The sequence below is a fragment of the Sinocyclocheilus grahami genome, unplaced genomic scaffold (genome assembly GCF_001515645.1).
Source record: "Sinocyclocheilus grahami isolate Dianchi unplaced genomic scaffold, SAMN03320097.WGS_v1.1 scaffold1089.1, whole genome shotgun sequence".
Lineage (NCBI taxonomy): Eukaryota > Metazoa > Chordata > Actinopteri > Cypriniformes > Cyprinidae > Sinocyclocheilus > Sinocyclocheilus grahami.
The window spans coordinates 9,458-21,165 of record NW_015506268.1 but is presented as its reverse complement, the minus strand read 5'-3'; the positions used below and the strand labels follow the sequence as shown (position 1 = coordinate 21,165).

The following is an 11,708-nucleotide window of genomic DNA, read 5'->3' as shown; positions in this document are numbered from 1 at the left end:
CATACAAGTAATTGTGTGGCAACATAAGATTTTAAGTTTGTTTTGCTGTTTAGGTGGCCTTTAGACTAATACTGGAATACAGACTGAGTGGACTGACCCTGATGAACATCCATATTCAAAAAACGCTGGCAGTGTGGAAGCTCAATGGGCATGTGCTGCTTCCACTATGCTCTGTGAAACCGGAGTGAAACCGGCCTGAGTTGCTTTAATTCGCATTTGGGAACGGAACATGAATCGTTCATAAATCTGTTGTTGTTTACAAAGAGAAGTTTCAGTGTCACATGATCCTTCAGACATCATTCTAATATGCTGATTTGCTGCCCAAGAAACATTTACTATGCATTATTATCAATGTTAAAAAACATTGTTATCAACCACTCAAACATTTGTGCTAAGATTTAAAAAAGATAGAGAAATTAATAATTGTGTTCATCATACATTAAAGTGATGAAAAGTGAGTGAAAAGTGAAAACATTTAAAATATTTCAAAAGATTTATATTTAATAAATACTTTAACAAATTGAATAAATATATTTGATAAATGCAAATAAATGCTGTTCACTGAACTTTCTATTTATCAAAGAATCCTGAAAAATAAGATGCATCACCATTTCCACACTAAATATGAAGCAGCAGAACTGTTTGAAATGTTTCTTGAGCAGCAAATCATGTTGTAATGATTTCCGAAAGATGTGACACTGAAAACTGGAGTAATGATGCAGAAAATTCTGTTTTGCATCACAGGAATAAATTACATTTTATAATATATTAAAATAGAAAACTTTTTTTTAAATTTGTAATAGTATTTCACAATATTGCTGTTTTTGATCAAATCAATGCAGCCTTGATGGACAGAAGAGATTTATTTTAAAACCATTAATAATTGTAACGGTTCTAAACTTCTGGCAGGCTTTTATACTTTTATTATATTATATTATAAATTATAATCATGATTTAAATGCTGCATTTTATTTTTACAGGACAATATTAGCTTATTGTATGTATTAAGGGATAATGTACATCCAGCCGGTTGTTATCGCAGAATAACCCCCGATAGGGTGATCAGGTGATCTTGTATCACCCAGAAGGTGGTTATTCTACGATAACAACCGGCTGCATGTACATTATCCTGCTTATTACACAGCTACTTGCCACATAGGTAAATAATTAGACACAAAATATTGATTTGAGTAACATCAGAATAATCAGAACATTCATGCAAGGCACTCTTTATCACACCATAATTATAGTCAGGAGTCTAAAATGAAAATTTTCGAGTTTCATTTAGTCACCTTTTTTTTTTGACAATTACAACAAAGCATTTTGGCTCAAACAATATTATTTAAGATTTAATGAGAGTGTTCTGTAATTAACAAATAGGTGTTATATGATTATGTAGCACATCCATAATTGCTGAGGCTGTTCTGGAGGTCAGTGATGCCGATGTATCGCTCCCTGTGTTCTGGAGTTTGGCTTTCCGCTCTTGTAGGCCAGTATTCAATCCAGGTATGCTCTCCAAAGATGTACTGCAGGCTAAAACAACAGAAGAGTGAAGTCAAGACAGACATAATGACCGGCTTAGCTGCACTGTATGCATTTATGACGCACATGCATAATTTTAGTTGTAAGGATCAATTTAAAAAAAAGGATGTTCATGGTGAAAAAAAGGAAAACTCTTTTAAAAATATTTCTATTCATGTTGTTTTTTTATATATTTTTGATAAACATTTAACACATTCAGTTTAACTTGAGCAAAACATATATTTTAATAACAAGCTGTGATATATCAGCATAAGTGTCTAATGGTTAATGGTCTTCTTCTTCTTGGTTCACGGTGGATCGCAGATTTATAAGTGCATTACCGCCACCTATCGCTCAAGTGGACCACTGACACCCCTAATTGAGATTGTAGATAGAGTGTCAATGCTCCATTTGAGAAATAGGTGGCGGTAATGCACTTATAAATCTGCGATCCATCGTAAAGCAAGAAGAAGAAGACACCTCACGCACAGGCTGTGTCGAGGATGCGCTCAGTACAGTTCAGACATTGCAGAGTGTCTTTGTGAAGGACTAGGAACAAAAAAAATACCCAACAAATTGACTTTAATGAATCGATTCCAAGAAAGAAGACCTAAAAGTTATCCTCAAAACAGTATCAACATTTGGCTATTCATTTGCTTTTTTTAATACATTTATACTTCCACAAAAGTAATCGTTAATAGCAATTCATACAGGAATTATTAATTTCCTCATGATTCCCTTCCCTAGTTACCTGTAGCAGCAACTGCTGTGTTGATGGTACAGAGATCACTTATTACATAACATATGTGCATGACTAAATTTGTTGATTTTTCAAAGCATGAATTAAATCAATAGCATTAAATAAACATGTTAATTTAAGAACTTAAATAGCTCACCTGGTGAGTAATATTCATATATTGTGACTGCTGCAGGTTGTAGTTGACCCACATTATGCATCTGGTGCATTCTGAAAACAATTCTTTCTGTCTCTCTGTGAGAAACCTATTGAGACAGAACTCAAAGTAATTTTATTATATGATATTACTTATCATATTGCACACTAAAAACTGCCTACATTAACATTTGCACAAATAATAAGTGACAAATAATAACAAATACAGTAAAAAATACAATTTAAAACAATTTTTGTTGGAAAAAAAATAATTATTATGTTTGCATATGATTTGTGATTGTTTGTCTTTTTTGCATTTCTTTAACAACCTGTATCTGGATTTATACTGCAACAACAGTGTTCTCTTTTGCACAGCTGAAAGTCGTAGGCTAGATCTATATATTACATTTGCATTTTATTCTTTCCTCTTTAAAATGTCATGTGAAATATGATTCTGATATGCAGTCTGCAATGCACACAAAAAGTGAATATGCAATGATATATTGACATATGGAAGCACATGGTGTTTGCATTTGTTCTCCATCATGGATGTGTAGCGGTGTCAATCCATCATTTCTGTGTGTGTTATTCATTGTAGCTGATTTTTATTTGACAATTAATGTAAGGGAGAGCCACTCGTGTCATCTTACTTTTTTCATTTCTTATGAGAGGGTTTTGTGGGTTTGGGGGTTATGCCATTGTGGATGTGCTGTGGAATCACCCCTTAAGTTTTTGTGTGTTTTCTGCATTTCAGCTGACAATTCTGACAAATTATATAACAAAATCAAAATGTGGGTGATTTTTCCCATTTATTTCAATATGGGGTCTCCAGAGTTTGACTGTTAGATTCCTCTTCTATATACAGAAACATAACTGCATCAGTTTATCACCACAATACCTCTTTAAGATCACTTTCTTCAACTTCAAATCCAGTCGGTAAGCCAATGTCCAGAATAGTCATGGTGGCATCAGTTTTATCATCTTTGTAGCTGTGAAGATGGAGAGCAAGAGCAGATTTTAATAACTGGTTTTGTAGTTTTGCTCCATCTTCTGTGTGTTTAAAGCTGTTTTCACACTAGAGCTTTTGGTTTGAACCCGAGTCCGTTTGACTTCAGAATTATTATACTGTAGTGACGCAGAGCTGCTCATCTCTGAATAAACTTGTCTCTGTATTTGTAAAACAAGTGTCATCCGTGTTAGAGCCCAGTGAAACTGGAGTCTCTGTCAGAGTCATTATCTAATCACAATGGTAACCAGTTTTCACTAGTACTCACATGATGCATGATGCAAACATACCGCCAATGTGAGAAAAGTGAGGGGGGATCGAACTCGGGCTCCAACCAAGTAAACAAAGCAAGTTTAAAAACAGCCAACATGAGCACATGCTGATAAATTACAAATAAATGATTTAATGACCAAAAAATATACTTATTAGGATATTGGTTCACATACAAGAAATCCATAGTGAAGTTGTAACTTGCAATGGCTCCTTGTTTTGCTAAAGGGAAACAAAATATATTATATACTATATTAAAATAAGGGGTTGGGTATAAATACAGTTTTTCACACTTAAAAATAACCCTGGGTCATTCTAAACCCCAAGGTTAACTGAATTCTAGATTATGTTGCTTCACGTTCACACTGCTCATAATTTACCCAGGGTTAACAATTCATCTGTACGTATTTTAAAACTGATATTTCACATTTTACATTCCTAAACCCTGAGTTAACATTCTAATTTGCATATTTGCAGTGTCAGTGTCATTTGTTGCCTTTACCTGGGGTTAAATATGGGGTATAGAGCAACAATAACCTGGAGTTACTGTAATTGCAGTGTGAAAAACGTCATGTATGGAAAGTGCCACAGAAAGGGCAGGAGCTCAGTCTTACCTTCATTGTCTTTCTCCATTTTAACAGTCAGATCAAAGAAAGTACAGTCAGATTTCTTCTCAACAGGTCTGGCGTAGTACAGCGTCAGAACCTGAAAACAGCAGCACGTCTCAGATTAGATGTTCAAACGCTTTAATCTTGCTGTTGACTGTATAAACGCTCATGAACACTCACTGAGAGAATGGCTTTTCCAGTTCCTTTAGCAGTTACATTGAAGTCCTGGTTTATGTTCACCTGTTGAGTGAATGCAGACGTACTCGAGTCATCAGAATAATCAAATCCATGATATAAAAGAGATACGTGAAGATTTTATTAAACATGATGGCGAACAACAAAATGTATATAATAAAACAATAAGATTTCAATTGAAATATGGAGCTAGAACCATTTTGAATGATTTTATTGTGTTACTCCTCACCCTGTCTGATCGTGTAAGATGTGCATTCTCTCTTCTGATAGCCCATTTGACAGGTGTGCTTCTTCCTGCAACGGACAGCTCCACGTCCAGATTGAAGTTTTGCCGGTCCTTCACCTGTGTGCGATACTCTGCCACGGCCTGGAACACCATGATGGTCGCCTAGAAAAGACAGAAAAGCATTCAAAGACAGGACTCCAGGCTGCAACTAAACTGTAATGATGTGAGAAACACAGCTTTCTGAAACTTTGAATAAACTGAATCAATTGCTTTGCAAAATGAATCACTGCTTTGAAGTGCTGGAAACACCACACTGGTCATGCCTGCTAGTCATTACAGTTTAAAAGCAATTAAAACTTGCATAAAAGCATCTTTTACAAATCAATAGCAAATGTTTTATTGAAAGTGTAGACTAAGAAATGCAATTAAGAAATCAGGAACTACCATTAAATATTATGTGTCTGCATAATGATATTTAATTAATTCGAAGTGCTTGTTTTGTTTGTTTTATGGAAATCTTGGTTAATCAGGCCAAGAATGTTTTTGTTATTATACAAATGGATTTAAAGGAGTAATGAAATATAACTACAGTATTTTTTTCTAGTAATTAAGCTATAGCAACTTATGTGTATTTGCATGTATTATAAATGTGTTTAGGCTATTGATTTTCATAACAAATACCATAGAAACCATATAGTTACTTTTTACAATGGTAGCTAGGTACAATGCATGGTAGTTAAAATGCATGGTTTACCTGCCATTAACATGGTTCAATTTAATAAGAGTAGAATTTTAACTCAGTCAGAATATTTAGTTCCCTTCCGATACTACACTTGTACGGCCCCCCATCACAGGCCATTCTTGAGATTCGCCTTCGAGGGAGTGGCTTATCAATACACAGGGCCTGGCTGTCCCTGCGGCTCTTTCCCCACTGAGACAGGCAGGAATCCGCATTCTCAACTACCTCGACGACTGGCTCATTCTGGCCCAGTCGGAGTCACTATCTCACAAAGCTCTTCTCCTCAGCCATTTGGAATGCCTGGGGGTCAGGGTGAACTTTGCCAAGAGCGCACTGTTTCCCAGCCAGCGAGTCTCATTCCTGGGAACAGTATTTGACTCGGCTCAAATGAAAGCGAAGGTCACAACAGAGCGTGCCCTGAGCATACGGCGGCTCGCAGCCTCCTTCAAGGCTGGTGCCTCTCACCCCCTCAAGAGGTTTCAGAAAGTGCTAGACTTCATGGCTGCAGCATCTCCAGTGCTACAGTTGGGCCTCATGCGAATGCGCCCCATCCAGCACTGACTGAAACCGCAGGTCCCATCCCATGGGTGGCGTCATGGACGCCTGATTATCAGGGTAAACCAGGCCTGTGTAACGGCCCTGACCCCCTGGATGAACACTCAATGGATGGAACAGGGAGTTCCCCTGGGAATGGCCTACAGGAGGAAGGTGGTTTCGACAGATGCTTCCAACACAGGTTGGGGAGCTCTGTGCGAAGGGAAACCAATGTTCGGCCACTGGTCGATACCGGAAAGCAGTCTGCACATCAACTGCCTCAAAATGTTGGCGGTATGGCGGGCCTGTCGAACCTTCCTACTAGACCTCAGGGGCCATCATGTCTTGGTCCATTCGGAGAGCAAGACGGTGGTGTCCTACATAAATCTCCACGGGGGACTATCCTCGAAGCGACTTCTTGTACTAGTAGAGTGCCTCTTGGAATGAGCCCAGCTAAACCTACGTTCGCTGAGAACAGCACACGTTCTGGGCATATTGAACCGAGGAGCTGATAAGTTGTCACGAAGCAAGGTCCTCTCAGAGGAGTGGATGCTTCATCCGCAGACAGTTCAGAAAATTTGGGAAGTCTTCGGCAGAGCGGAAGTAGACCTCTACGCCTCAGAAAACAATTCTCACTGCCCAATCTATTTTTCCAGGGACAAGGATGCGTTGGCCCACAACTGGCCTAACCACCTTCTCCACGCTTTTCCCCCAGTTACCCTGATTCCACAGGTAATCAGGCAGATCAGGGAACAGAAACGCAAAGTGCTCCTGGTGGCCCCGCTCTGGAGAAACCAACATTGGATGGCAGAGCTGTCGCAGCTGCTAATAGCATCCCCGTGGCCTATTCCTCTGAGGCGAGATCTCCTCTCCCAGGCGAAAAGGATGATATGGCACCCCAGGCCAGAGCTGTGGGCCTTGCACCTGTGGCCATTCGACGGGAGCCTGTTAGTCTCCCAAATTGTGTGTTGAACACCATTTCTCAGGCTAGAGCTCTGACGACAAGACGCCTCTACGCCCTTAAATGGTCAGCGTTATCTGGACACGCTCACTTGCGACGTATCGGTGATACTGTCCTTCCTGCAGGAGCTGTTGGACAAGGGATGCTCCCTCACCACGCTCAAGGTCTATGTGGCGGCAATAGTGGCTTCTCATGCCCCTATAACGGGCCAATCGATCGTCAAGAACAACCTTGTTGATAATTTTTGAGGGGAGCCAGGAGGTTAAATCCACCATGGCCTCTCACTGTCCCTATGTGAGAACTGCCCACTGTTCTGAGGGCCCTGAAGGGTCCTCCCTTCGTGCCGCTGCAGTTCATCGATCTTCGGTCCCTGACGTTTAAAACCGCCTACTCTTCCACGGGCCTACAATGCCCTGTTGGAGTACGAGCCCACTCAACTAGAGGCATCGCCTCTTCGTGGGCATGGTCTGGCGGCGTGAACATTGCAGAAATTTGTGCGGAGGCCGGCTGGGCCTCGCCATCCACTTTTGCTAGGTTCTATAACCTTGATGTCCCTGCCTTGCTGGCAAGGGTTCTTTCTGTTTATCTGGTACGTAGTTCGCTCTGAGTGCAGTTTGTATGTAATATGCCCAGACCTATCAGAGAGCTTACTTGTGCGCTCTCGGCCCCCATGTGTGTTGAGGCTGCGCAAGTCTTCTGGAATGATCACTCGGCTGGGTGAGGCCTTCGTGAGGCTTAGCTCGTTAGCCTGGAGGGATTTATTGTCCTTGTTCTCTTGGGCCCTGAGGTGCTAAAGACAAGGATTACCATTGTTGTTCCTCTTCCACGGCACGGCGTGATTGTACTGTTCTCATAGCGTCTAGCAAGACCCAGTACGAGTGTAGTATCGAAAGGGAACCGAGGTTATGTTTGTAACCGAGTACAATTTCACCCTATAACAATGAGGTAGTAACAATATTTACAGATGCTATTGTTCTCATTAATGAAAGCTCAAGCTGCACCTACTGTCAAATGCTGGCTCCACCATCTGTACAGCTATTATCACAGTCAAATGATGAGGTGTTAGTGTACCTGTGTGGTGCCATAAGCACCATAGTGAGTCTGTTGTCTGTTCAGCCAGTGCACTGCTTCTCCTGCTTTATCAAAGTCTTTGTCCTTCACAAGCGCCAGCACAGCATAAGCCGTCGCCTCTAGTGAGTGATGATGTTGTCCAGGGACAGTCCAGGACCGACCGGCTGTTTCAAACACAACACAAGATTATTAAAAGATGTGGAGATGAAGCACCATTCGCATATGCTGATCCCGACCATTGAGCTTGATGCTTTGGCTTCTTTATGAGCTATTTGTGCTGCTGGTATGCCACCAACAAGCAGCTGTAATTACAAGCTACAATTCATAATTCCCACTCTTATTTTATTGTTTATTTTATTGTTCTATGTTGTATGAATATCAACACATTTTTGATGTTGGTGTGACTGACCTTCTTTTTGGGTGGAGTGTCTCATCAAGATGCCTTTATTGAGTTTGTTGGCATTGGCCATGGCGTAGGATGTCATCGCAACAGCGTAAGGATTGGTCAGTTGTGGAAATCGACCTTCCAAGAAGACAACAGCCTTCCTGATACTTTCAGGCAGACTCTATAAAAATGTGGGTACGGTGTTAAATCCAAGACGAAGAGTGTAAAAGAAGCAACTGTCAATTATTAGTAGTTCTGGGCTGGTGCTGGGTGATATGCTTCATAGTCATGTATTGTCCTATATTCTATCACGTGCAATAGTTTACTTATTTGATTAACTTATTTATTCACTTATTTACTTCATTTTGAGGATCAAATGAGGATCGTTTCCTATAATTTTGCAAGCAAAGTGAAAAAAAGTTTTTTACTATCATTCCACAATTTGCCACACCGCAAACTGTCAAACACATCTTGCCAGCAAACATATACTCATTTTCATGCTTCTCTCCACTCTCTGAGGCAGAAGTCTCTAAACTCATCCTTTCCAATCATCCTAATACTTGTCCGTTTGATCCTATTCCATCTCATCTCCTTCAAGCCATTTCTCCTGCCGTTGTACCTGCACTCACTCACATCGTTAACACATCCCTTCACACTGGTGTTTTTTCCTCAACATTTAAACAGGCTCATATAACCCCACTTCTTAAGAAACCCACTCTTAATCCAACTAATTTAGCGAACTACAGACCGGATTCCCTTCTACCTTTCATTGCATAAACACTTGAACGAGCTGTGTTCAACCAAGTCTCAGCCTTTCTCACACAGAACAACCTCCTGGACAGCAACCGATCTGGCTTCAGAAGTGGACATTCGACCGAGACTGCCTTGCTTTCAGTTGTTGAAGCCCTAAGACTGGCAAGAGCGGCTTCCAAATCTTCTATACTTATTTTGCTGGATCTGTCTTCTGCTTTTGATACAGTGAACCACCAGATTCTCCTGTCAACCCTATTGGAAAATGGCATCTCAGGAACTGCACCCCAGGGGTTTGAGTCTTACCTCTCAGATAGGTCCTTCAAAGTATCTTGGAGAGGTACACTCTTAACCCAACTCTTTTAGAGAACTACAGACCGGTTTCCCTTCTACCTTTCATTGCAAAAACACTTGAACGAGTTGTGTTCAACCAAGTCTCAGCCTTTCTCACACAGAACAACCTCCTGGACAGCAACCAATCTGGCTTCAGAAGTGGACATTCGACCGAGACTGCCTTGCTTTCAGTTGTTGAAGCCCTAAGACTGGCAAGAGCGGCTTCCAAATCTATATTTATTTTGCTAGATCTGTCTGTGCCTCAGGGCTCAGTACTTAGACCACTTCTCTTCTCTGTCTACATGGCATCACTAGGTTCTGTCATTCAGAAACATGGCTTTTCATATCCCTGCTATCCCTGATGAGCCGACGATAGCTGCTCGCATCTCAGCATGTCTAACAGACATTTCTTGTTGGATGACAGACCATCACCTTCAACTCAACCTGGCTAAGACAGAACTGCTTTTGGTTTCAACAAACCCATCACTTTATCAAAATTCCACCATCCAATTAGGCTCATCAACCATAACTCCTTCAAAATCAGCTATAAACCTTGGAGTTGTGATTGATGATAAGCTGAATTTCTCAGACCACATTGCTAAAACTGCCCGGTCCTGCAGATTTGCTTTATACAACATTAGGAAGATCAGGCCCTTTCTTTCAGAACATGCAACACAATTCCTTGTTCAAGCTCTTGTTCTATCCAGGCTGGACTATTGCAATGCTCTCTTGACAGGTCTTCCAGCCACTTCTATTAAACCTCTATAATTAATCCAAAATGCCGCTGCAAGATTAATTTTTAATAAGCCAAAAAGAACGCATGTCACACCTCTGTTCATTAAATTGCAATGGCTACCAGTAGCTACTCGCATTAAATTCAAGGCATTAATGTTTGCCAACAAAACCACCACTGGCTCTGCACCCATTTACCTAAATTCAATGGGAATCAAATTGAATTGTGAAATTTGTGTCAAAACCCAGCCCTTGACGTGACATTGTTCTTCATCATCCACTCCATCTTTGCTTACATTTAAATTTACATTTAGTCCTTTAGCAGACACTTTTATCCAAAGCGACTTACAAATGAGGACAATAAAAGCAGTCAAAACTAACAAAAGAGGGTTAGCCTAACGTGGTACAGGTAGCAATGTGTGTGTGTATATATATATATATATATATATATATATACACACACACATTGCTACCTGTACCACGTTAGGCTAACCCTCTTTTGTTAGTTTTGACTGCTTTTATTGTCCTCATTTGTAAGTCGCTTTGGATAAAAGTGTCTGCTAAAGGACTAAATGTAAATTTAAATGTAAGCAAAGATGGAGTGGATGATGAAGAACAATGTCACGTCAAGGGCTGGGTTTTGACACAAATTTCACAATTCAATTTGATTCCCATTCACAAGCTCACAATTCGATTCGATTACCAATTAAATTCGATTAGATTCAATATTGATTTTGGATACATATCAGGTACAGTACATGCCGAATTTTCTCAAGGAAAAAAAAATCTCTCAACTTAAATACTGTAAAATATACATGAGAGTAAGTTGGTACTACATTACTATAATATTGAAGGTTAAAATTGACAGATTTGTTAAAATTACACTTAATGAAGTTTTTTAAATAATAAAGTTACAATTACATAATAATATTTCTACTTCAATTGTATTTATTTTTAAAAAATATAAACATAATGGTGGCTGTCATAAAAAAAATTATGGATTTTTTTCAAACATAAATTAAACATTGAAGAACAGTAAAATGTATAATGAATATGTTATATGGTGCATATATTTAGCAAAATGCACCTCTCCACAGTTTATTTTTCTATCTGACTAATGAGTTTATGGTCACCGAATATGTTTTTCTGAGGTAAATGTGACATTACGTGACATTGTTTACAATACATTATATATTGACATCTTTGCGCGGCTGAAACACTGATTGAGTGATTAGCTGATGCAATCCGATGGGACTCTGGCAGAAATCATGTTCATGGATGAGCTAATGATTTATTAATGTAGTAGAATGAAGCAGAGTGAGGCTGAAAGCCGTCGAAACGAAACGAGGCGTTGAACGAGCGTGACACACGGCTCGAAAGCAGCGGAGCTTTTATTATGCCACAGTCAAGCGCTTCCGCTGCTTCCGTTGCTTCCGGTCGTGCATATGTGGGGTAAAGCAGCGGAGCTTTTATTATGCCACAGTC

General features: G+C 39.9%; 1 protein-coding gene across 1 annotated transcript in view; it reads right to left on the bottom strand.

Annotated features, from left to right (window-relative positions):
- Nucleotides 1–3,260: 3,260 nt before the first annotated feature.
- LOC107566644 (complement C3-like) overlaps nucleotides 3,261–11,708 on the bottom strand; it is a gene marked incomplete at its 5' end in the record, with an annotated part of 11,819 nt that continues 3,371 nt past the window's right edge. The window contains 7 exons of the mRNA XM_016252149.1: nucleotides 3,261–3,402; nucleotides 3,866–3,911; nucleotides 4,304–4,394; nucleotides 4,478–4,537; nucleotides 4,722–4,880; nucleotides 8,024–8,187; nucleotides 8,433–8,589. Coding sequence (XP_016107635.1) covers nucleotides 3,300–3,402; nucleotides 3,866–3,911; nucleotides 4,304–4,394; nucleotides 4,478–4,537; nucleotides 4,722–4,880; nucleotides 8,024–8,187; nucleotides 8,433–8,589 — 780 coding nt within the window. The remainder of the gene's footprint in view (nucleotides 3,403–3,865; nucleotides 3,912–4,303; nucleotides 4,395–4,477; nucleotides 4,538–4,721; nucleotides 4,881–8,023; nucleotides 8,188–8,432; nucleotides 8,590–11,708) is intronic.